This window comes from Myiozetetes cayanensis, unplaced genomic scaffold (genome assembly GCF_022539395.1).
Source record: "Myiozetetes cayanensis isolate MyiCay16 unplaced genomic scaffold, myiCay2020 scf24, whole genome shotgun sequence".
Classification (NCBI taxonomy): Eukaryota; Metazoa; Chordata; class Aves; order Passeriformes; family Tyrannidae; genus Myiozetetes; species Myiozetetes cayanensis.
The window spans coordinates 9,537,807-9,565,340 of record NW_026087456.1 but is presented as its reverse complement, the minus strand read 5'-3'; the positions used below and the strand labels follow the sequence as shown (position 1 = coordinate 9,565,340).

Sequence of the window (27,534 nt, the reverse complement as noted above, 5' to 3'; positions counted from 1 at the left end):
AAACATCTAATGAATGTTTTTTGGCTCTCACTTTGCTGAGAGCCATATGACTTTTTGGGAGGTTGATTTTGTTCTGTTTGATTTTTGGTTTCGGGGTTTTTTTGCATAAAGTTGAGAGTCACTGGCAAGTAACCGGTTTCACAGGCAGTTCTCAGTACACAAGGCAGGACTTACACTCAGACCACATGACAGGCACTCTTGTGCTGGCTGCAGCAGTGCAAACTGGATTTGTACTTTTACTATAAGTGGGATGGACCAGAAACCCTGCTTTGTCACTATCAAAACATACTCGGGATTACTAAGAAAAAGGCAAAATCTTCTCCAAGGGAAAACTGTCTCCTACCTACCTGCTTGCCACCAGAGCTCCAAGACCTTCTCCAGGAGACTCTGGCACTGTCTGCAGTGGCTGGCTGGCTCTCGGCCCAGGTGCTGCTGTGCCAGTGCCGCTCCGAGTGCGATCACGGCACTGCTGTTCACCACAGTGTGCCCCGGCAGGAAGGGCAGTTTGTAAAGCACAGCCCTCTTTTCCCCAGGCTTGCACCTCCCTGTTTGAAGCAGACCTTGCTGGGATCAGTAACTGCAGGCCACCCACACGCCACAGTAGGAAGTGGGTGTCGAACTGAGGGAGGTGATCAAGTCACAGCCCAGCACACCTGCACAGTGGCTGCAGATGCCAGCGAAGCAGGTTGAGGGCTGGGTGGCTTAAGGGCAACTCGGCGTGAGATGCGCTGCAGGAAAAGCCAGTATGGTTCCACCAGCCAGGATCATGCACAGGGAAAGCACTCTGTCCTTTGGAAAGGATGATCCCAGTCTTTCATGTCTCTGGCTCGGCCCCGCTGAGCTGGTGCCCCTCACAGCTGAGGCAGGCCAGCCTAAAAGCCACACAAACACTGGGGCTCCTCTTGAAATGACCAGTTTTTGGCATGTGCAGCTAGAATGGGAAGGAGAAGTTTACAACCCTGTTAATTATGCCATTACAGAAGGACTCTGAGCCTGATAAATAAGCCAGGAAAGATGATCCTGATCCTTTGACAGGCCAGTTCTGCAGGAAATTCAGCACCGTAAGCAGCAACACACCATACCAGGCTAGCAGCATCTGTCACTGATCAAGGTAGGGCTCAGCAGGGCTGACTCCACACAGCGATCTGAAGCAGGGCAGGCTTCCTCAGCCAGGGCACTGCACCAAACTGCACAGTGAGTCAGGCAGGCAAGGATGCCTCGAACACAGTCTGGGCCTGCTCCAAGCCTGTGCTTCAGCATGAAGGGCACACAGCACCCAGGTGGTGAGGAACCCAATTCTGGAAGCCTTGACAACACTTGACAAAAAAAAGTTAAAATACAGCAAAGACCTCCGCTTGCTTGCTTGCTTCCTTCTTCCCATCTTTGTCTTTCCATTTTATTCTCATTCTACCCTGACACAAAGTCTCATTTTGTGTGGTGTTTCATTCTCCAGCTTTTCTTCCATTAACAAAAAAATCTCAGCAAACTCGCACTGGCAGCCCTTCCAAAGCTTCCTTAGGCCAGAAAGCCAACTAGAAAAACATATTTCACTATATAGTCTCCTGTTAAATTGTGGCCTTGAAGTAAACCCTCCTTTTCAGTTACGTTTAACTAAACATGAAAAAAAATTAAGTAGCGTGTGTTTCTATAGGTACAGAAAGTCTCATTGCAATGAGTAAACACTTTGGAAGAAGGACTTGCCTATCCTGTAAGGCACCTGCTTGGCCACTGGTACATTAAGGGTATAAAACATATCAGTAAGGGACATACAAACAGCTAAAACCAAACCAAATCCATCTCTCTCCAACAGCTTTCTTTAGGCAAGGCCAAGTCCAGCTGCTCAAACTCCTGTGCTTAGAACTTCTTTAACAACTGCACGTACCCCCTGAGGCTTCAAGACAGAGCCTCTTTGATGAAGGAGGGTTGGTCCCTGGGGGGTGAATCCAACACTGGCAATGTGCACACAGGAAGACACAACTCACTGCTGAGAGGGAAATTCACTCATGACAGCCCTGAGGCTTTTCATCCTTTGGATACTTAGCTCTAAATTTTTCTCTGAGATCAATAATAAAGATCTCTCACCTTTGTTTTCCTGATCCCATGCAGGTTTTCAATAGGTATTTCCATGTGAGAGGGGTGAAGGGCGTTTTTTGTCTGTGCCTCAGTGTGGATGCACAGACTGTAATTCACATATCATTGCCCTCTCACTACACACATGTGACATAGAAAACGTCAGGGCCACTACTGACAGCTGGGTAGAAAATTGTGAAGAGCACAAGTTGTCTGGCAGTGGACACTTATAAAAGGTCAGAAGAACGGAAAGGAGCAAACAATGCAGAGATCTGAGGATTAACTTGAGATGAAGAAGACAAAAAGGCTGAGTTGGAAAATACTAATGTTGATGTGCAGAGGAAAGGACTGGTCTCAATCCAGGCACGTGTCGCTTGCTCCCTCTGGTATGTGGGATTCCAAACTGCGTGTGATGTGCTGTTTTATTAGTTGGTATCAAACGGAGAGCCGAGATGGTTCAGCTACTGACCAGGACCCCCATGTAAGAAGCCCCCTGAACTCCAGACCACTCGAGTGCCACAGGCACCTTTACCCTTTCAAACCCCACCTTTCATTCATGTATCAGCATTGTCACCATAGCCTCACAAATACAGTTTTTTCAACAAGCAACATGCCTCCTGCTGTGAAAATTAACTCACATAACAAAGAAACCGAGCTTTCAGTAAGTCACCTGAATTTAGGAGCTGATATTACCCCACAAAATCTCAAAGTACCAACTGCCTTTCTCTGGTAGATGACTGAGCACAGCAGATGAGTCTACAACAGCCAAAATGAAAACCTCCATCTACAGTCTTGTCAGCACTGGCAAACACTCCAGCTGTCACTGAGAAGTCCCAGTTAGTGCCACCATCTTCAGAATCAATTTTCTTCCCTTTTCTTTGAAAAAATCTTTGTAGCTTTGTAAGTCTTTGTAGACAAGATGAAGAGAGCCAAGTATCCGATATGTAATCTGTTTGTTCAGGGTGGAACCCAATCCCTAAGATAATTTTTTTCTTATTTGAGTGATCACATTGTGCTGGTAACGACAATTGAGTAAAGAGAGTCTGTTTCCTGTGTACTGAAGTTTTATGAAAAACTCCAGCTTCTCTAGAAATTGAAGTCTTTTGCAGAAATCAGGGTGCAGCAAGACAATGTTCTGCCTCTAGTTCCATGGATCTGAGGAGCTGTTGGATGATGTTTGGGATGAGAAGGGTTCTTTGTCAGGAGCACACTCCATAATCCATTTTGAGAAAGATGTCTGGTTCCTTTGCTTATGAAAACAACAAGAGCATGCCATACCCACAGGTGTCATGATCTAATTTTCCAGGAATTGCTTAGTCTCTGTTCCTAAGTTTAAGGAAGCTTTTGCTAACCAGTCATCCTCAGTCCAAAGCATTTTGGTTTTGTCCTTTATGGTACCAGAAGCCTCTACTTGGCCCATGACACTGGAGGTAATAGCTGGGTTAGAAGAGAGATGTTTATCCACACACGCAGCCAGCAGACACCAAAATCAGAAACCAAATGTCTTCTGGTCAGTGCCTGATGTCCAGAATACAGCTCCATTGTGAGAGTGGTGGTGCTTTTCCTCCAGAGGAGAAAAAGAACTAAAACCAAACAAAAAAACCAAACCAAAACACACAAAAGACCAAAGCAGAACACTGTTCTAGGGCTTGAAATGACTGAAAGCAGCTACAACCAACCAGGTCCTCCCCTTGGCAAACACCAATCACAGGAGAGGTGTCGAGGTCTGCCAGTGCCCTCAGCTGTTTGGACCTGAGCGTGAGCCACCTTTACGAAGGAGAGGAGGTCTTTCTTCAGCACTAAACAGAGCCTGTCAGTTCTGCAGGAGTTCCCTTCACATGCTCCTCCGCCATTCCCTCGAGTTCATCTCCTCTGCGAGGCTGGGGCACCTGTCAGATGGTGCAGGGGGGCCTTCCCAGCAGCCCTTCTCCTCCTTTGCAGGCAAACTGGTGAGTGTCCCAGTGCCAGATCTTCACAGTGCCGTCTCGCCCACGCAGACTTTGTAGGGAGATTTCAATTTCCTGCATCTAAAATGGACACCATCATGTGATTTTTATCAGATAAATCTAATAGCAGAGCACACTGAACAGAACCAAAGTCTAATCACCTAACTCATTCAGGCAGCCAAGACGAACCCCACATTTCAGACAATCACACTGTTGACCCACTGGCAGAAGGGAAAGCAGAGGTATAGAGTGTTATCTCCTTTAAGATCACACCGCAGATGAGCAACAGGCAAGAACACACTCCCAGAGCTCTCCAGTTCATATTTTTGCAATCAATTAACTCAATTATTTGATCAATTAATTAAGATTAATGCAATCAGAAGGTTCCAGATCTCCCATACCTCTTTCTTACGTAGCAGTAGATGATGGCAAGTATTCCACCAGTCAGTATTCCTACACCAATTCCCACAGCTATGTAACGCTCATAAGAATCATGTGCGTATGAATTCAATGTTAAGTGTTCACACCTTTCTCCATTATAACCTGCAAGGCACCTACAGAAAAAATACACATCATGCAAAAGTTATTCAGAGCTTGTTACGCTTTCTATTTCAGACACGTGTTAGTTTTCATGAGTTTTAAACAAATCAGAAGCCTAAACGAGGATGGGCTGAACCTGGTGCTCAGTCAGAACCTCCTCCCTCCACCAAGACTACTAGGTGCCCCAGTTTATCTAGCTTAAAGCTAGCTCAGGTACTGCAGTCACAGCAACAACACAATCCCAACATCCCCTCATGGTGCAGGGTGTGGACTAAGAGCACTGTGCTCTGATCATCCTTACCTGCTGCAATGTCTCCCAAGGCTAAAGCCGCCCAGTAAGGAGCCTACAGAATTTGAAGGACACCATGGTCCTGGTTGGCCTGAGGTACGTGTGGAATAAGGGAGTTGCAGCTGACATTTTGGAAGATCCTGTCCCCTTCATCTTGCCCACTGTGAAAAAGCTCCTTATTCCTCTACTACTTACCAGCTGTGATTTGAAATGGCACCATGGCAGTGACCTACAAAGCTGTCAATTCCCCCCCCTCCCTTCCTTAGTTAATTTACACTATTACAGCATTGCAGCCTCTTTAGCAGTCCCGAGACACCACAGCACTCAGGCCTGTGCCACATTTTAAGCTTGCAAGTACTTGACTGGCACTAAAAAGCTGCATTAGTACCACGCAGCAGATAAAGAAACAATGGCAGTGCTATTTTTGGAGAAGGATACTAAAAAGCAGCATTCTTTACTTGCATATGGGTTTCCTCAGCTCGCTGTGGAAGGCGCAGAGCCCATTGATACAATAGCTGTGGTGTTCCTCAAGGCAGGTCTGCATGAGCTTCAAGAGCTTTGGCTTCTCAGTGTAATCCACTGTGAAACAGAATAAAGTCATGTTAAGTTTAGCACAAAAAAACTACTTGACTACACTTTCACAACTGAAGCAGAACCGCCACTGTGTGCAGCAAATACTTAATACATTGATTTTACTGTGTTCTGTCTCAAGACCAGATTCAATGAGCATGAAACAGAACAAGATGCCGAGGTGTTCCAGCACGGCTTTGAGAAAGCACAAACTGTAAATCGATTACTTGCTCTTGACAAATGTGTACAAAACCGATTATGGGAGATTCATCCAGAGTAACACCAGCATTAACCAACCTGCAATCCAAATAGGAAAGCCATCTCAGGAACAGCAGGGGTTTAGGACACATGAAGAGCACTGCATTATTTTCTGTATCCTTCCCAGTTTGAATTCAAATTAACAGTTAATTCATTTTTTTAATTTTCCTGCTCACAAGACAAACTACGGCATTTCTAGCACTCTTGTTTGCCAGCTCTTGCAGCCATGAGGGAGGATGAATGGTGGGACTGCTCCCTCATTCCTCCACATTCCAATGTTAGCAGTGTCCAATGACACTAGTAAGCTCCCAAGACCGCCTGGATGGTCTTCCTGTGTAAAAAGCTTGGTCCATGGCTACCAAGCTTCTGAACTTGTACAAAATTCTATGCACCCAGGTCAGCAAGCACACTTCCTGCACAGAAAATGCTACCTTATTCTCAGTTGTGGTGGCTCAAATGGGAATAAAGAAGCCACAGGAGCAGGGGTGCGGCAGGTGGAGGGAAAGCTCCAAAGCTTCACCGTCACTGCAAGCATCTGTTCCAACTGGTCTCTCTACTCAGTTACAGGAATCACTGGTGGGGTGGGGTGTCCCAGCAATGCCTTACTATTTCAGGGGACTGCTTAAGTGCTGGCTGAAGGTGATTTCCTAACCAAGTGCATGTCAACACCAGCTTTCAGTTATGACCACAAGAAAAATAACATCACGCAGGAAGGTGACAAGGTCTGCTCGGAGTGACTCAAGAATGGTACAGCAAGCAGAACCCTTCCTTTCTGACTAAGTGCTGAATCAAGGTCTGGAGATACTACATGGAACCACTGCCAGGGACAGAAGCCTCAAACAAGCCTATGGGTAATTCACGATCCCACTACACATCTTTCAGGAGTAACAGCACTGACCCCCTAAATTCCACATCAAATTCCAGTTTGAGACATTTAATGGCAGAAATCTCCCTTCTGTGCTCTACTAAGCTGATCTTTTCTTCCTCCTGCTGCAGCTTTATCAGAGATGACACACGATGGTAGACAGCTGCCCTAGCAATTCACAACTTCAGCTGTGAATGATGTGGTTTGGACACCCAAACGGAATGATGCTATCACTGATATTCAGATCAAACATGACTACTTTGAGAACAGTGCCCTCTCAAACCTGACAGTCATCAGACTCCCAGCTCAGCAAGAGGACTTAGGGAGAACAAGTAACAATTCAAGTCTGATTGAAAAATGCCATGTTGGTTTACTACACTTCCTCAGGAAAAGCCACAGAGGTAGAAGAAAGACCTGTTTCTTTAGAACAAACTTCTAAGGGCATCTTACCCATTTTTCCAAGGGAAAAAAAAAATCACAAGTTTCTCTTCACGTTGTGGAGCCTAGAAACACAATGAAAGGGAACAAGGTAGTCTGGCTCTAGAATCCAGGTATGGCTCTTTTCTGGCCGGCTCCTGGAATGTTGCCAACAACCTCCAGGGACAGGCTGAGGCCACAGTCAGCATAGGACCAGGCCTTCAAGTGACAGACTTCAAGAAGAAGTTAAGAGAGGACAGACGTCAGGAAGAAAGACAGATTTTGTGACAAGAGATGGATAACACTACTATCTGCACGGGAGGACTGTACACTGCTCTCTGATGGGGAAAGCACAAAGGAAAGCAAGGCACGTGGGCAACACAGCTGCACAGCTGGGCTTGCCAAGGAGATGCACGATGCAGAGGATCTGCAAAATCCCATTTTCAATTAGGCCTAACGTACCTTTTACATTAGACCAAATTAGACCAAAGCTCTGCAGGGAAGAGTTTCAGAAAACAGGCAGTGGCGCATTCATATTTTCCCCAGGACTCACCTCAAACACTTGTGCACCAACTGTTTTGAATCTCCATTTAAGCACAAAGTGCACTAGGAAATCACTAAAAATAACCCATCGAATTAAGCCTTTAACCTGCAGTTCCTGCCACCCAAAGCACTACTCTTCTGCTAGGCCCTGAGATGATGTCTATTGCACAGGTTTAATGTTTCACTTCTATTTCTGCCATAGAGGAAAAAAACCAAACAAAAGAAACACGAGGAAAGTACACGCTGCCGAGGAATGAAATCCCCAGCCACCTTCAACTTCCACCGCCTGAATTCCCACATCCTGAATCCCTTCTCACTCACACCAGCGCTGCCGAGAGGTGGCAGCCTTCTACTACCAACATCTGCAGGAAACCTTGCTTCGTGCGGGCCCAGGATCCTCTTCCCTGAGTGCTGCTGTTATTAGAATCCCAGGTCAGCCTGGAGCAGCAGCCTGCCTAGAAAGCATGAGACAAACCAACACATTCCTCCCTCACTGTCAGGAGGAAGAGCTTGGTCCGTTGTGGGCTGCAAGACCAGATATTAAGTCTACACACAAAAACTGCATGTGCTAATTATTTTGGGGTTGCAAAAGTACAACTTGCCCCTGAAAGAATCAGTCTTCAAAACAAAGAAGAATGCTTTTCTAACCCGCCCCACAGCATTATGTTAATTCCTATCATACTGTCCACCTAGATACTAAACGAGCTGTTGAATAAACACGTCCATGTGCCCTTTCATGTCACGTGAGGAGAGCGAAACATGCAGTGTAAGCACTTGACAGCTGCCTGCAACTGAGTCATTCACACAGATACAGCTGGCAAGAGCTGACATGAAATCCAGGCTACAGGCACTTGGAAGCCTGGGCTTGCCAAAACTGACAGACTGGCAACAAAGAGAGTCAGCCAGTAAGTCCAGGACAGCTCAGCCCTCAAATATGGTGTGTCGGGGAGGAACAGGAGAGTGGGGAGGGAGGGAAGGGGTCAGCCACAGGTTCAGAGCCACCTTTACAGGCTGCATGGAAAAAACAGCTGACAGCAGTGAAGGGATCCCATTTTTTCCCCAGTGAAACCAAGCTCTTCCCTACTCCTGGCTTTCCATTTTGCTATGCAGGCTGTTTCAGCCCCAACCGTGTCAGAAGTTCTGTATTCCTGCCGTGCCAGCTCCCACCTCCTCTCTATGACCTTTCTTCCTGCAGCTGATCACCGAGTATAACATTCCCTATCCCCAGCACTGGTGACAAGTAAAGCCTATGTAACATAAAATAAGGAAAAAAGGACATGATCTTGTAAAGGGACGCAAAGGGATTGAGCAGAAATTAGTGATTTTCCATAAACTGCACCTCAGTCTCCAGAGGACTTGAATCACACAAGAAATTGCCCGTTCCTCCAGTGGATAGTGAACCAGGAATTCATTTTTTTAGAATCCACTATTATGAACCTTGGTTGTAAATCTTACTATAAACTTACACTGCACAGGAATAGGAGCTACCAGGAAACTTCAGAGATTCAGCCAGTTTTTCTGGTGGCATTTCTTTTCATTCTTCTTTCTGGAAATGCTGTTATCTAAATTTTCAGTGGCTTTGTAAAAGGTCCACCAAAACATACTTCTAACTCCCCATGTAAACGTGTGCTTGAATGGTTTTGAATTTGTTTCTACCTCTGAGTGGAACACTTTCCAAGGGAAATTCTGGTATCCCATTGACCACCACAGCCCCAGCTTTCATAAAGGTTCACAGGACAACTACAGACATGGCTGTGACCCTGTAAATAAGCCTCCTCTTTGTTATAACATGACCGGTCACTCCTGCTTTCTAGAAACAACACAAACAGGGCACTTAATGAGCCACAACATATTTCCACTTCATTATCCTCCTGTTTGCTGTATGCAGCTCTGTAAGAACTGTGTCACACACAGACACACTAAACTAGACCGCAGTGCTTGAGCTGCTAAACCAAAGTACTGAGGTCAAAACCCAACATCTTCTTGATTTTACATGCATAGGTGCGTGCATACATATTTTACATACATATACATGAAACCCACATATACAGTATGTGTACGGATGAATGTGTATATAACACTGTACCACTATGACAAAGAAAGGAAAACAAAGGAAAACAAAGCAGCTTGACTTGTTAGGAGAAAAATAAAAATCTTATGGATCTACTAGAAAAGCTTGGAAGACATCTTGAGATGACTCAGAATTAACAGCAAATGGTTTTTGTGCATATTTATGTGCTTTCTAAAGTGCAAAGACATTAATAAGTATCACAGTTAGAACCTTTTCCTCCTTTACTAACCTGCCAAAACCTCAGTCCCAGATCGCACAGCTCTCCCAAAGCAATGACATCACCAGCACCTCAAGTAACATCAAGAATGCAGCTGGCAGGATAAACAGTGCTCTGCTCTCACATGTTGGCAGGCAAAGAGCTTGAGTTCACATTTCAGTCAGAAAAAAGAAAGGAACAAGGGAGACAGCCAGCACTCTGAGGAGGGCTGTGAAAGCCACGACAGCCGAAAGCAAAACTGCAACAAAGAAAGAAACTACTGAGTAACAGGCATGAGAGGCATTGCTTGAAGTTGCGCTTGTTCATTCTCACTTCTACACACCAAGGTGTACACTGAAGACAGATGGAAACCAGGCACCAGGTAAAAGTAACAGAAAGTGCCATCAGAAACGCAAGTCATCTATTCTAATTAGCCCCATCTTCTTCAAATTATAGCTGACTTGGGTTAAATGATCCTTCAGCTGGTCATCACTGAGCCTATCCCAGCTGGGTGGCAGCTCTGACTCCAGAGAGGTTTTGAAGGCTCCACGAAGAAAGCAGCTATTCTCACAAATAAAACACACAAATCCAACAGTGTCCAAGTGACAAGAGCACCACAGCAGCTAACACCATAGGTTTTGGTGGGGTTTTTTGGTTTGGGTTTTTTTCTAACTGACGGATTAGCAAACAGAACAAAAAAGCAATACCTTCAGCGCTGTTTTTTGTCCAATTATTCCATAAGTCTGTGCTGAGGGATGAAGCAGTAAAAGCTGACTCTTCACTCAGTGCCCCCATTGCTGTATAATGCAAATAGATACTTACTGGAACAGAAAAGCTCAGTACATCTATTCAAGGTTCATTTCACCTAGAAAGCACTTCATACAACATGAATTTCATACAACCCCCATACAAAGCAGTAATATAATAACAATTCAGTTAAAACATTTTTGCCTCAAACTTCCTTTTGCCACAGCATAATTACGATTGTGGGAAAACAAACATGGTTTTGCAAATTTCCCAAATACAAATGCATCCTGTTCTCCATTTTATTATCTTAAACAATTTATGACACAGGTATGTGCAACATACTACAACCTTACATCTCTTCACCAGTCTAAGCAGCTTCTTTTCAAAGAACTGTAAATTATAGCCTATCACTTACAATTTCATCCGGGTTTCAAACTGCTGCAGTGGTTCTGCTTCCCAGCGTCTCTGCACACTTCCCACCCCACCGCTTATTTCAGAAGAGGCCAACTATTGTTCAACAAAGCCCTGGATCTTATGACATGGAAAAGCCTCCTCCATACCTACCTTTCAGCAAAATATAGATTAGCATTCCAAATGCCATGGCAGGCAGCTGCTTTAACACCTTCTCAGCTCTTCTTTCCAGGTGGCTTGCTTGCTTGCTGTGCTTATCTGTGCTGCCGTGTTTTCTCTTGCACTTATATGCCAGGAAGCGTCATCTCTTGTTCTCACCAATCAAGAAAAGGTGCATCTGGCAACAACCTCACCCCTCGGGGCAACCACACATTTATTTAGGAAACTGCTATTATCTAGCAATGGGATCAGGTTTTCTTTTGAAACCCTGGTTTCCTATTACCTGTGGGCATAATTGTGCAGGCAAAGGCACAGTCTTAGAGCGAGACCCAGATTCTGACAGAGCAGAGAAACAAAAACCAGCAAAACAGAGGTGAGCAAAATGAAAAATTACACGTTGTGAAAACATGGTGTTTCCTTCCCTTCGCAGTGTAGGTCTTGTGTTACTTCCAGGAGGATATTCAGCCTCAGGATGCTCCTCCTGAGGTCAGGGTCCAGGAACCAGCCCGTGCTCTACTAGTGTTCCTCCCCTGGTCCTCGCTGTCCCTCAGTCCCCACGATCCAGAAGAGGAGTTCTTCTGTTCCTCTCCTTCACTCAAACAGCTAGTGCTGAGATTAGGAAGCGATCAGACACAAAGATAATGGATGATGTTCTCCATCAGTGACTGCCAGCAAGAGGCCTTTGATCCCAGGCTCTGCAAGCCTGAGGGTTGTGCTGATCCCTTTCCATTTAGCCAGGTCGTGCACAAACCTAGGAAGCAAGGCAGCCCACTGGCACCCACAAGGCCTGGATTACTGGCTGGAGCTGCGGGGTAGAAGTCCAGAGCTGGCAAAGCACAGGCGCTGAGGTAACATAGACTGAAAGAGCAGGTAAGCTGTTGCCTCACATATCGGGAAATCCCTTCACTACTGCCAGAAAAGCCCACCTCTGCCCCTCCAAGAAGTGACTGTGCATAATGAGAACAAACATTTCACACCAAGTGTTTGCAGGTCTCTAGCATATACCTGTCAAATGTATTTCTTATACTAAACCACTCTCCACAGCCCCAAACACTGTCTAACTTCCTTGGCAGCTTGGAGCGACTAGGACTGGTCTCTGAAGGATACTGGAGATCATCGGAAAAACCCAGTTCAGTAATATACACGGAGATCAACAACCTGACTCTCATCAAAGGAGAGCTACATCCTTTACTCCAGCGACTTCCTTTCTCAACTCTGAGCTCCAAGTAACAACATTTTACAATTTTTATATTTTAAAACCAAAAAGCTTCTAATAAATGCCCTAATAACTGGTCAGCTCCAGCTCTCCCTCTCTGCTGTGCTCTCCCCAGTGATCTGCAGGATTACATCTAACCACTTCACATGTTAAGGGAAAAACACAAGCTAGTTATGCACATTTTAATTATGCCTTTTCCTGCTCATGGACTGCATTCCAGGAGGCTATTCCCTTCCTTTGCTATCCTGAATTGCTGCATGCCTGCACGCTGATCAAGTGCCTTGCACACTTCCCAGACAGGAGTGTTTATGCCTACCCGGATAACCTCTGCTATCAGTCCCAAGCAGGGATAAGGCTCATGAGCCTTGCTTTCAACATACAGCTGCACAATGGGAGTTTAATCAGGCCTGAATCCGAGAGGAGGCTTTGTCATGAGGCAACACACTGGGTGTGGTGGGCCTGGGACAAGGCTGCAGCGGGCAAGGTCACGCTCTGTCCAACACACGGTGTTCATACTTGGACCGGGCTTGACCAGGTCGGGCACACCAGCATGCTTTTTGGGTTGGTTCATGGGCCCTTCCCTCTGGATGCTCCTTCTGAATGTTCTCCCAGTGGAGAGCACTCTCACAGGTGGGTCTGGCAGCTCTGAGGACCGCACACTGTGGAGTAAAGCCTATGTCTCACTAGCTGAGAAAAGGGAAACAGCTTACGATGCACAACAACCTGTTTGTAGGGCACGACAGAAGCAGGCTCACTCAAGGGACAAGAGCACAGCGCCAAAAATGGTTATTCTGCCAAAACACGCAGAGATGATCAGCGTTAAACCAGCAAAAGCAAACATGAATCTAGAAGAGCAACGCAAACAGCCGGACACAGCAATAACTGAACACGCAAGGCATTCATTCGCTGTGCTCCGAACACACACATAAACAAAGGAAAATCACAACCACCCCCACAACTCCATCAACGTTTTTTACCAAGACTAACAAAACAGTGAACAAGTTTTATTCCATCTTTCGGTCACTGATTGATCAGTCCAAGTATAGTCTCCATAGGCACCTTGACTCTCCTAACATTTATATTACCACTTAAATTTAAATAGACAAGTGTCTGCACTATTGGTATTATATATTTAGTAATAATTCTGTCAAACTTTTACAAACACTGCATTAAAGCAAACTCTCAGAAAGTCCATCACAAGAACAGTCAACATGGAAGGGATGCTCCATCTTGGCTCTTTTATTACAGTAAGTGCATTTTTCTGTTTAATGCAATAGTGTTTAGCCACAATTTTTTCCTTCCTCTTTCAAGTTATCGATAGACCACCAGCAAACACCTAAGGCTCTTGATGAAAATAAATCAAAGTTATCCCAACTGAGATAAAAACACAAAGATAAAAAGTCCCAACTGGCTCCCACTACCTTCAGTGGGAGTGCCAATAGTGCACACACTCAGCTGAACAGGTATCTCAGCATTAACTCCACTCCAAATTGGACACTGCATGGGACTGTGCTAGATCGATCCAGCAACTAAATTTTTGGGAATAGAAACATACTGATCTTATCCCATATAGTCCTCTTTAAGCAGCAAAACATTGTGGCCATTGAAGCCAAGCCTTACATCTCAGAATAAGAAAAAACTTTGTCATGCACTTTCAGAAAATAAGAGAATATAATTAAATGGCTTTAAATTCCAACACAAATGTTCTGTCACAGACAAACTTCTGGTTTGCTCTTCCTCTTCAACCCCTGCCCCGCTATACTGTACATACACAGTAATGTCAACTACATTTCATCTAATGTAAGTCAAATCCAGCCCAGTCAACTGTTCAGGTTTAGGGATTTTTTCTGTGGGATGAGGACACTATGCACCAAAACATTTTGTCCAGATATGAAAAGAAAATAATTCAGGCCTCCATTCTACCTACTTATTCATGCTTACCTCTTGCAGATGTTTAAAATCAGAATTTCACCAGCATTACAGTTTACTTGGCTATTTTACTGAACATTTACATTCTTGTCAACATTACTGCCTGGCAGCTGACACAAACACTGCAGTCTCTCACTCCTTTTGGAATTGAGATTTCTGCTGCTAGCTTAAAGTGTTTAAAACAAAAAATATTTCAAGACTTTGAACTGCATCCAGAGTGTTTTGTGACCTCAGAACCCGAATCATGTATTTAAAAGATATCTAGCACGTTGAAACTTAGTTTTTATACTGTTTGATCAAACCTGAAGGTCCCAAGGGCTTACAAGCCCTTGGTAACTGCATCAATACATAGTACAGTTGTAATTCATTCTTCATTCTCAAACACATACCAACATAACTGTGTAGGCTGCATTCTCAAACTCATTTTTGCTTGCAGTAAGTAAGGAGGAGGTAACAAAGCATTTGAACATTTTGTAAAGTATCAGGTTTAGCATACTTGACATGAAAAAATAAATACAATGCATAAATAAATATATTTGTAGTAAAAAATAAACGTTTTGTGTATCAATAAATAGAACAACCAGATTCTTCGTCCAAGGTAGCCCATTTTCTCTAGTAAATGAGCTTTTTAGCAACTAGGAGTGTGTTCTTCAGAAGCATCGCAACAGTCATAGGTCCTACCCCTCCCGGCACTGGAGTGATAAAGCCAGCCTTCTTCTTCACTTCTAAGAGAAAACAGAAAGAGGTATTGGCTAAGAATGTCTCCAAAATGGTTTTCCCCCTTCCACTGCCCACAAATGCCCAGCTGGTGAGGAGCACAGAGGAGTGTGACTGGACAGGGACTGCAGAGCACAGGACAGGCCAAGGCAGAAGTGTTACTGCAGCAGAGAGCGCAGGACTGGGGCTGCAAGGTACTGCTAATCTAAGTATTAGTACCCAGGGCTAGTTCTGGGGCAGGCTTTCACAACCTGTCCCACCTCAGCTACCTGCAGCAGGCTGCCCTTGCCCCATGGCAGCAACACACACTCAACACAGACATCCTGGGATCACAGAAGGGAACTTAAAACTGCAGAGAGAGAAAGTACAGCTTCGAACAGAAAGGAAAGAGTTACAGCTGAATTAGCTCCATGAACCACACCAGACTATCCAAATTTAGCGCATACCTTGAATGCTTGCGTCAAGGCAAATATGTACCAATTAATTTTTGTAAGCACTTAAGTTAACCTATTTGTATGAGGAATTAATGTAATGCAGCAATTGATCCTGACTTGATATTCTTTTATACTGTGCAAAATGCCATTGACTGGAGTTGCAAGCTGCTTGCAAAGCAATTCTGTGCAACTTCCTGGGAACTAATCACATAAAAAACTGTAATGAGCACTTACTAATGATGGTCAGTCCAAAGAGCGTTTTACTAACCTGGTTACTACTGAGGGGTTTTTTTCAGGTACCACTGTGAGAGGTGTTTTGTTTGTTAGTTTGGGGTTTTTCTGGCTTGCTTAGTAACAAATTTTGGGTAACTCACACCCCACTTTCAAAAGCATTGTTTTTCCAAAAGGCACATATACAAGACAACTGAGCAAGGAGAACTGACATAAGCACATTCAGTTCCACTGAAGTTACTACAGAGTAGGCTCTGTGTCTGGCTGTAAGAGACTGAGGGATGGAAAACCTGGCACCTGGGTTTCGAACAAACAAGATAAGTTGCTTCTGCTGCAAGGGTATTCATCTTGAATCTATGTTGTGCTTAACTGTCGGGAAAAAAAAGATCTCAAAAAAAAAAAACGTAAAAGAGAATTTGAGGAATTGGGTATTAGGATTTTTTCTGGAAAGAATATTTATTAGATTTTTATGAGGGGTTAAAAGAAATTAATAAAATGCTGTCTGAACTCTCCATGGCAGGGACATAATGAGAGCATTCACAGAAGTTAACGGTGAATATCTCACTGAACTGAAGAACAGAAGAAGATTAAGTCTCATTGAGGAGAGATGGTAATTACAACTGGGAGGGTTTTAATTACTCAGTTGACTGGTACCACCAGATATACCGTTAAAATATATGAAAAGGAAAACAATTTGCAATGCGGTTTTTTTAACATGTAAAATATAACAAATTAAGACTTCATATGGCAGTTACTCTTAATATCCTCAAACACAAATAATTTGTCTTTTTAATAGTCATACTGTTTTGAACTACCTACCATTTGAGATTGATGCTTACGGTTAACACACTTACTATGAATTTTCAGATTTATATTCTAATTACTAAAATGTACCCACATCTGAAGGAAACACAGACATTAACAGAGACAATATTGTAGGCACTTAAAAATGAAATACATTTGTTTGCACGGCAATGTCACATACCTCTTTTTGTGCCGTTACTCAGACTTCTCCTGTCTTACTTACAAGGAGGGACAATCCACAACTAGATAGCGCCTTTCCTGAAGAAAGCCTTCTAATGAGTATCAGCTACAACATACATTGCCTGTGGTGTCAGTAACCCTACTCAGCAGGAAACACACAGTGCACTGTTTTCCCAAGTTGCTGGGGAATTCCTCTACCCATACTCTGTCATTATGGAAATCCCTGAGAGTCGGTGTGGCAGAAGCCACGCTTTGTGTCAGTTAGCATAAAACCACCCAGATAGTTTATTCACAAAAGCTGATCCACATTTTCAAATGCACAACAGGGGTCTGTACTGGGGAAACTACAATCTTATAAGTTGTCATCAGTAAGAGTAAATACCAAAGCAGCCAAATACCTTGGCCCTCAAAATTGTACATAGCTTTTCCTTTCCTGGTCAAGTGTAGTAGGCCAGAGCACAGTTTCCAGACAGCACTTGAGTGTGACTGATCTCATGTAGGCAGGTGAGGTGCTGTGCTGTCAGTTCCTTCAGGTCTCGTTTCTGCTTCACAGGAATAACTTTGTCCCCAGCCTTACTCCTGCTTTCTTCAGATGTTTGCTTGCCTCCCAGGCCTTCCCCTCCAACCTGGAAAATGCTAGTATGTAAATTAGGTGCCTATGGAGGAGGAGCTGCTATTTTGCAGCTTCTGGAGAACCTTGAAATCTTCCTTTGATTCTTCAGAACAAATGAAATGTAGATAGTTTCCTTGAAAAACAGGATCCACAGCTTCAGAGCAGCCCTTCATTCCTAGGTTCCTTTAAAGCTAAGGACATCAGACACCTAATAGGGTTAATCACACAAACCAAGGGCAAGTCTCAACCTGAAGGCAGTTCTGGGTCCTGTGCATCTGCATTAAGTGATGCAGAGTAATTCCTGCCTAAGCACTGTTTCCACACAGCTTTACAAGTCCCTGTAAAGCTACACCAGATCACTGCATCCCAGCAGCACTGCCTAAGTGTGAAATCCTGTGCTCAGCACTCACAGCAGATACCCCATGGTACTCCACATGCTCTGGGACTCGGCTCACTACACTGTGGAATACCAACAAGCAAGCAGCTACCCCATTTCTCAGAGTCCCTTCTTTTGCATATTGGCCCTGTTTCTCTCACTGCAGCTGTTTTAACTGCAATATAAAGGAAAACCAAGGAATTATGGTCCAGTACTGTAATTCTAACAGTGCATATTTCCCCCTCCAGTACCTCTAAAAACCAAGCAACAGAGGTATCCTGAGCAGACAAACCCAGCATGAAATTAACACATCGTAGCTTCTCTGCATTCAGTTAGTTAGCACAGACAGGTGGATGGGATGTCGTGGTAGCCTTGGGATAATAAGTGGTGGCAGCAGAAATGCATGATATCACAGATTACTTAGTGAAGCCCCCGCACGACATCCTCTTGTCTGGAGAAGAACCTTGCCCGGGCCACCCAGCAGCTTACTGCCACCACCCAGCCAACAGCCAGCCTGGCTGCCACTGCCTAAGGCCAACCTTATGCTGGATTCCTCAGACTTATGGGGCACAACAGCAGGCAATGCTTCCCCTGATGTTTGCAGGGCAGCAATACAGTGACACAATCACACAGACTGGAGTTTTACTAATTGTAAAATGAATGCCAGATCTTCAAGATCACCTGAGAAACGAACTAACTAAAGCTATAGCAAAAGCAGCTGGAACATCCATGTTCTACTTTCGTGACCACTGTTTGGAAAAGCTGCACACAGAGCTCATTTGGAAAGGATTCAATAACTGAGGAGCAGCCCAGAGCCACGCAGGTATCACAGTGAACGCGGAGAGGCAGTAGACACCTGTCAGAAGCAGCTGCTGTCACAGAATCTGGATTTCTGGCACACTGCAGCTGAGGTGCAGCTGCAGGACCACCATTTCCATTCATAAACTGCATCTGAAGGTTATCATGGTCGATCTCATTCAAAGGAAATTCATAATATACACCCATCACCTTGCACCACAGCGATCACTTGTTGAAGCAATCTCTTCTGCTGTTCAGCACAGGGAATGCATCCTTGCTCCTGGTGGCAGCCATTTTCCACAATCTCTTCCACACTGTCGAGTCAGATTGCACAGTTCTCATGTACAGGGGCAGGAGCTGGACTCGATGATCCTGATGCATCCCTGCCAACTCAGCATCTTGTTTGATTCTATGCACAAATCCCTCCACTGATATTGCAACTACATCACCTACAAAGGTCTTACACAAAAGATTTCTTTTCTACATAGGCACCCAATAAAGACTCAACAGTCAGCATTGCCATCTGTTTGTCCAAAATATGGAAGGAACTGTAAAGAGATACAGGTAACTTTAGTTTTAAGGGCATTTCCAGTTCCAGTTTCAAAGGTGAGTTATTACACTGGTGTGTTACCACCCTGCTCTACCAGTCACTCCCGGAAATTTTTGGTGTTTCACCCAAAAAAGCCGTTCCAGCTGAATGTTCTTGGTAAGTTGTTCCTTTATTTCATGTTCCTGGTACTTGTAGCCCCCCTCCTCCTTTGGCAGTATAGCTGTGGCAACAAAAGCTCTATAAAACAGGGCCAAGTACACCACATGTGCACTGTCCTGTTCATAGAAATAGGTCTCCCTTCCTGTGACGGCAAATTGCTGCCCTAGACCACAGGTTTTGGCAAATTATTAACATGAACAGAGGTCCCCTCAGTGTGTTGGTTATACATGGAAAGCTGCACATCCAGTTTAAAATCTCCCTGCAGTATAAGGCTGGGTACTCGAGTGCTTCACAGCTGACCTCCACATGCACAGTGTTCTCCTCTCTTGTTCTTTCAGTTACCTTGGAACTGCCCAGTAAACTATGCCAGACAAAAACCCCACAATTTTTTATGTGGAAATAAAATTATTATTATGTGGGGTGTCAAAATAAAGAGGACGTGTAGGGATGTGGGAAATCACAAATACTGTTTAAAGACTCTCAATAATTGTTGCAAATAAGTGTCGCTCAAAGAGTGCCCCTGGGCATTTTTTACATTGAATTTAATAATGAAAAACATTAAAAAAACCCTGAAATGGTATCCTTTTGTTGTTGAAGAGATAACACCTTTAGTGCCTAACCTACCCCACAGAGATTAGAAGATGGTATCCAAGTATTGCTTGGATATGACAGTTGAAACAAAAAAGCTTCCAGCCATTTAATAAGCTTAATTTCCACTGCAGGAGCTTTTCAGCCAGGAGATCTGGTGAAGGAAGCCATTGCCATCTATTTCTGTAAATGTAATTTGATCTCTGATTGCCCAGTTAAACCTTTGCTCTTCTCACAGCCACATCTTTCTACTTAATATGGATGAAGAGACAATAGATATTGGTGGGCTACATGATGGTTAACAGGTACCCTATGTCATGCCAGCCATTTATGTACCTGGCCTCAACCTGCAAAAATCATTTTCACTTGGACTTAAATATAAATTCAGTCAAGTGGAAGAAAAGGATAAAATTATTTGCTACACGAACACACTGGCTTATTCCATCTCCTGACTGTCAAATCAAATACTTGCCAAGGGTGGTTTACTTATTAGTATTCAGAACTGTAGACACTGGGATGTTTTTTGTTGTTGTTAGAGATTTAGTGAAACTTTCACCGATACCAATGAACCAACAACAATTTCCCTTTGGCAATGCACAGTGAAATGCTACTTGCAACTGTAGTGGCATAATCCAAGCTGCAGTTCCTCCCTCTTTTTTGGATCTTCCCTCCCCCCAGGTAAAATCCTGAGAACAACCCACAGCAGACATGACGAGACAGATAGAGTGCATTGCTGAAACTCTGAATCACAGCCCTGCCACTGAATCTACACCTATGTTGCAGGCACAAGGTCTTGTGTGTGAAGAGAAACAAACAAGAAGGATGCAGTTTAATGCTTCTCAAAGTTACAGCTTTTTTACTCCAATACCTGCTCAGCTAAAAAATTGTGAAAAAACTCCGTACTTTAGTTCAGCTCTGAAAACAGAAAATTGAACTTCTGATTTGTGACAGCACAAGCAAGATAAGAAAGGAAGAGAAACTTTTCAAGTTGTCCTCCAAAAGTGTGATTTTCCTGGAGCTCTGTTGTACATATCCACTTACACATTTCCAAACACGTGCCGAGACAGTGGCTCAGCTCCACTGATGCAGGCGATCTCACAGAGGTTAACACACAGGTATCGTGCACACTGAGGAAAAGCAGCAGAACTCAGGGAGTGATGTAATCACAAACACAGCTGGCTACAAACATTCTGAATATAATTAAGCTTTGAGACATTATGCCAGCCAACGTTAATAACTGTGAAAAAAACCTGTGGGTGATTTTCATACTTATCAAAATAAGGAACTGTTGAGAACCATTAATAATGTGGGTAAATGCTGCCTAAGCTTCCCACACTCAACTCTGCCAATAAGCTTTAATTTTCTACTCCAACAATCCTGCTATTCCAGTCTGGAACTCCTCCAGAGCAGAAACACTTCATCTAGTTACACTGTGAACTCGCTCTGCAACATGTTAAACACAAAAAAGATCAATATGGAACAACAACTTTTATCTGCTACACTTGCCTGGACCAGGATGTTCAGCAGCTTAAGACGAACCCACATTACACCTTAGCGTAAAGAATATTTCCAAAGCCAAAGTTAACATTTGCACAGAAAAGCACAGAGAGCATAAGAGGAAGCTTGAACAGCTGTGGTATAATAATGATTGCTGCAAACAGTGGGAGAGCCTCTGCTTGAGAGAGAGTAGAACTGATTTTGATTTACTATTATTCATTATTTATCAATTGTTTTAACTGATTACTCTTGAAACACTTCACAGACACGAAGGATTAAAGAAAATGGGAGAGAACTGCTGCCAGAAGAGCTCATCTGTGTCTCTTAAAGGTTGCTGTTCCTGCAATTAAAAGCAACACTTTCTCTCTCAAATAACGTAGCATTTGCGATAGATTGCATTATTTAACTAAAAAATGACAAAACATTTCTGCAAATAATGTCTCATTTGAGACATTGCCTATTCCAAGTATTTACCGTGAATGAATCCTCTGAACTTCAATACATACAGGTTTGTACAAGGTGTTTCACTGACCTTCAAAGTCCACATCCCCAACTAATTTGGTTTTTCCTGTAAGAGGATCATGGATATGGTTGATGCCTACATCAATCACAGCTGCACCTTCTTTGACCATATCAGTAGTAATCAGCTTTGGGACACCTGGAATCGGCAACACATATTGGATTAACACAGCCAGGTAGTCTTAGGTCATCAGTTTTGAATGAACTGAAGGGGCGTGCATGCACAGGTATGAATGCACATAACAGAACACAAGTATTTCACTTCAATGTTGCTTGATAAGTCCCACACTGAAAACAGTTATTCCTCAATCAAACACAGTTTGTAACTGCTACTACTACAGAGAAAAAGACTTACAAAAAACCCCTCCCCAAAGCTGTGCCATGGAATTAGTTTTGGTTCAGGAAACACACTTGACTAATAAGCAATTTTAACTGCTTTGGCAATCCCAGCACATGACACTGACCTTCCACACGGGAGCAAACCATGTCCTGTTATTTACAGCAATTTGGGAGGCCTCTGCACACTTGACCAGAGAGGCCCGGTCTCAGCATTGTTCACCTTCATTGCCCTCCAGTGGGCAACAGGTCTGTACTGTCTGGGGTAGGATTCACCTTCCTTCTTGAACCATTCCCTCAGTTCTGTGTTCTGAGAGGAATGTTTATCCTAATAATAGAGTATCTCCAGAAAGGGAGTCTATACTCCCCTCTCCCCACCACACCAGTTTTCTCTCAGGTGGAGGAAAAACAAAAAGGAAAAGAAATCAAATGCATTTGGTTTAAAACTGAGGTTTTACTGGGGGCAAGCACTGGCATCCAAGGCTATGCCTTCATGTGAAGTGCTGGAGCACAGCCAGACATTTGGATACAGGCAATACAAGAACCTTCCTTGCTCTCCATTTCTCACTCCCCCATAGGACACCAGCTTGAAACTGCTTCTCACATTGAGCAAGTCAAGACTTTAAATTCTTTCCTACCCCATTTGATAACATCTGGCTGCGTCTCCTTCATCCTACTCTGATGCAATCCACGGCAAGCTGGCTGGAAGCTGGATAATGCCTCAGCCTCATGGGGGTAAATGATGTGTGTGTGATAGGGCTGGAAGCATATTAACGGAAGCTGCACAGTTACACCCTTTGTAAAATGGTTTGATAATAGGCCAAATACTTAATAGCAACAAATGAACTAACCCCCAAACCAAATGAGCAGATCTATTTACTTAAGCCTGCTTTACATACCAAGTAGGAAGAGATAAGCATTAGAGCAGCTATTCTTAAAACGCACTGACTGAAGAATGTGGGAAAACCTTTACCTGGTACGTTTTGTAGAAAATGATGAATCATATTTTAAACAAAGGAGAAAAGAAGGCCCTACCTAATCCCATCTTAGGTGCAAGGACAGTGAAACAGCGAATTTCTGAGAAAGCTAATCAGACACTACCTGAATAAAGGGTCTGATTAACCAGCATTTCCTATGCAAGAGGACCACAGATCATGTCCTGAGGGACAACACAAGTAGTCCCAGAAGAATTTCATCTGGCATTTGGCACACTTGTTCTTTTTGCTCTTTACCTCCTCTCCAAACCTAGCAGGCGGGTGAGTCTTCTCTCTCAGCAGACTGGAAAGCCAAGAGAGCAGGAGCAGCAGGTTGACTAGTACAAGAGTCCTGCTGCCTCCATCACCGCCCTGCAAGTCCTGTGGTGGCTCTATGAGCACCACAGGTAAAGGTGCACTTCTTCTTCTGCTCTGGCTCTGGGCCAATGGCAAAAAGAACAGATTCTGGGGGATGTCTGTATAGGCAAGGATAGAGGGACAAGATGGGAAAGGCTTTGGTGGGATCCAAAGTGTCAGGTGTGCTTAACAGGAAATATGATGCTTTGGCAAGAAATAAAAAAGCTGTGTGGTACTGAAAGAGATTTTAGGGAGGGGTGGGCTGGACAAGAGCAGCATTGTTGCAACTTATGATGCAAGGAGTTGGGAGGGAACAAGAGGGAAGGAATAAACTGCATGGATAGTTACAATCCAAGTAAGCAGAAAAGCAGGGGCCCCAAGTCTGGGGGCGAATAAGAGACAGCACAGAGAGATGGATCTCCTCACTCAGGAGTAACAATAGAAGCACCTGATCTGAGCTATTACCACAGCCATGAATGCAAGTGAACAGAAAAGCACTCAGAGGTGGAGTACCACACCAGAACAGGTTCACTGCAACGAGTCACCAACCAGGAGCCAGGATGCAGACAGCTCTTTTAAAAGTATTACATAGGAACGGGAGAAAGAGTGAGAACAGCAATCTTGGTCTTGCAAGCAGACACACACAAAAAGCTCCTTTCCATTTCTGTATCTTGTACAACGGCCTGTAACATCAGCTGTTCCAACCTGGCAGGGTACAAGTCACCTTTTCTGCAACACTCACTGAACAGGTCAAACGCTTCCAGGGAGTGCGTGGTCCCAAAGGTACAATGTGCACAGTTCTCATGCAACAAAAGGAAGCCTGGAGGGATTCCACCATTGTAAAGTATAATCTTGCCCAGAGCACCTACTGGGGCAGGGCCGCATGCCGTTTGCACAACCGAGCCCTAGTTTTTTTCATCATTCCAAGTATATCTCAAGTTGTGTAACGAGTGCTGTATCACACTCCTGTTACAAATGACACAAGGAAAATAATGTGAAGTGCAAATCCGGCTGAATTGCTACTGGGCCATTTAACTCCAAGGAGAAGTGATGACAAACCATGTTCAGTGCTAAAATGTGATAATGAACTTGGAAGCAGGGAATTTGGATGAAAAGTTACTGGTTTATTTCCAGTTAGCACACACGTTGTTATCTTTTATTCACAGTGGTGAATTCTGGTCAGGCCCACTGTTGAGTAAATAGAAGTGCGACAAACAAGCTGATTTTTTGCTCCTGAGCTGCCATGGGAAAGAGACACAGAAGTTAAACCCTGAAACAAAGGGCATCTCACTTCAACAGGAAGTGACAAGCTTTAGACAGGTACCTCTCTGTCTTCACCTAGACAACAAGTAAGCACAATTTGGGTCTTGAGGATGATGAAGAGGGAGAAAGGGAGTAGAAAAGACACAATCCTCCTGCAGTGCTCCAAAATGGTACAAGAGAAGGATGATACCCCAGGGTGCAAGGGACACACAATTTTACCAAGATTTTCGTAAGTTGTATTATTTGTTTGTTTTACATTATGGGTTTTTTTCTATTTATAATACCTGTAAACAAAAATAGAGGTCACTTAGAAGCAGTTGTGCTTGTTTCTGTGGAGTAGACTAGTCAACCTGTAAGTATTTCACTCTATATTGTTTTAAGAGTATAGACACTGACTTTTCAGGCCCTTCGTCCAGGCCATTACCATTCTTTTCCTCTCTACGTGATAATTGTAAAAGGCCATAATAACATAGGTTACCAAAACCTTCAGTTAGTTTAGAATGGTTGCCCTTAATATTAACACCAAGGGAACATTACCATGGTTTTATGAATGCAGCCTCCAGCTGACTTAAAGAAACCCTCCTGTCAAAATTTAAATGACTCATGATTTTTGCAAGACACAGAGAATGTTTTAATTTACATAATTATACCTGTATAAACTATGCACTGACTGGTTCCCAATCTTGAGTTCACTTCGAAGTCTCCCTAAGGCAAAGGTGTCATATGTGACGAGAAACAGTTTATGAGTCTGCAAATGTGAAGGGCAAGAACAAAGAGCCAAATCACTTGTTCTTCGTACTGCAGAAATCCTCCCTACTGCAACACCCTCAGCAAGCACGAGCACACATTTTCAGTGGAACCTGAAGGAGCCGGTGCCACAGACTCCAAGTCCTCCTTTTAGGTTTGAAATGCTGCAATGGGAGTATTAACGACAACTAGCATTACCTGCAGCTACTATTACTATGTCAGCAAGCTGCGTATGGATCTTGAGCTGCTCTTTTGGGGTATATCTGTGAGTAATGGTCACTGTGGCATCACCTGAAATGGAACAGATTATCAATTAATTGCCACATATGAAATATTATGAAAAGTAGAACATTTACTTTCAGGTGAAAATTACTTACTTTGTTACATTAACAACAGAACAGATGATCATCGTATTTGTCTTGGGATGCAACACGTCGATGAGCATAGGCAGAACACTCACAACACTTACTGTTCACATATATGATGAAACATTTGTTCTTGGAAATTCTCACAGGATGTATTACTTTATACACTGTAGACTAAATTATTACTTTTGCAGCTTTGTTATGTTCAGTGGAATTACAGAAAGCAAACCCAGCATGGAATCCAGTGTCTGCTTTATCAAGCCCAATTTGTACAGGGTGCCACAAGACTCAGTTGTTTGTCACAAACCCAACCTTCAAACACAAGATCACCAGTAGAAGCAAGAGAAGCACATATCCTTCAGGGCAAACTCAAAACACCTGGGGGGCCCACTCCTGCACACACCCACACTTCTGGGCAAGAGCTACAAACAGCCCTGTGCTGATGGAGATCCCAAGGCCACGACACACAAAATGAACTGTAATGGGGAGAGGGTCTGAAATCTCCTACTGCGTCCAACATCAAGTGTGGTGATCCCTTAAGGACTGCCCAAGCAAGCAGCCAAGATAACAGTTCTCAGAGGAGTTCCCTCAACCCTCTTCCTGTCAACTATCTGCACTGCACAGTGTTCAGACATTACATCCCCCCATCTCTGCCTTCCATTCACCACAGACTCTGAAGCCACATTATTAACCATTAAGCTAAAACTTTTTGCTATCTCAGACATTATCATCACATCTGTCTCCTCTGGAATGTGTCTGACTGATCCAATATGTGCCTCTCATTAACTCCTTTCCTCACACATTTCATCTTCAACCTCTCCGTGCTCTGAATTCTCTGCTCTTTCCCCTCATCCCTTAGTCTCTATAGTGTACATCATCTCTTTAAAGGGAGGCAGATCAAGACATTTGCAGACAACGAGAACAGAAAAGTACAGGCTTGAAACAGGAGTCTTCTGATATCTGCTTTAAACAAAAGAAGTATGTCTTGCCCAAAATCACAATCATAACTCAGCATAGAGGCTCAGAAAAACCAAAGGATAAAATCCAAAGCTACAAAGTTACCTCTGAGTAATAAAATCAGTGCTAATTTGCCACCAAGATTTTGGTGAGAGATGTGTCTGTTGTCAGCTCCTGAAACCAAGTAATTGCTCTCATTACCAAAAAGGAAATGAGAAAGAAGAGGGGGGAAGCCCCTACCTTGAGAGAATAGCTGTCCAGAAGCTTACAGACACCTCAGAAAGGGGAGGGTTTCTATTTATTTGTGATCATGCCAAAAGAAAAAACAAATAACTTTTTACACTGTTACTTCTCTTAAAGAAGAGGAATATATTTAGCAATTGAGATTCTACATCATACTCTCAAGTCAATTCCCTAGATTATAAAACAGAGATAGTCTCTTGACCTGCCTACACAGACCACGATTTGTTTTGGAAGGGTTCACATAGCTCTTCCATCTGATCAGATATTGCCACCTGCAGGATATGACTGTTCCTACATATAAAACATCGCAAATGAAGACAGGTTCCACCTTCTCAGTTTTGTTCATGATCTGTCAGAAAGCCCAACAAAGGCTACAACAGAAATGAAGAAAAAAGAAGTATCGTACACATCTCTTGCATCACTTCTCAATAAAAAACATTCAATCAAATCAGCCCAATTGCTGATAAAAACCTACCCTGACCAGTAACCCGAGAAAGTCAATTTTCAGCACTTAGTTTTAGATTTTCTCTGGTCCCCATCCTCCTGAGTTAAAAAAAAAAGCTGAAGCCTAACCCTGGCCTGCCTTTCCTTCGACACAC

General features: G+C 43.7%; 1 protein-coding gene across 5 annotated transcripts in view; it reads right to left on the bottom strand.

Moving 5' to 3' along the window:
• Positions 1 to 1,367: 1,367 nt before the first annotated feature.
• Positions 1,368 to 27,534, bottom strand: part of LOC126642791 (epigen) — a 38,937-nt gene continuing 12,770 nt past the window's right edge. For 2 of the 5 annotated variants that reach the window (XM_050320700.1, XM_050320701.1), the window contains exons 6-8: positions 25,569 to 25,661; positions 21,707 to 21,832; positions 13,287 to 14,952 (exon numbers count right to left, since the gene is read on the bottom strand). In XM_050320700.1, the coding sequence (XP_050176657.1) occupies positions 14,840 to 14,952; positions 21,707 to 21,832; positions 25,569 to 25,661 (332 nt within the window). In that variant the 3' untranslated portion in view covers positions 13,287 to 14,839. The other 3 variants (XM_050320703.1, XM_050320704.1, XM_050320702.1) reach the window with 3 other exon arrangements.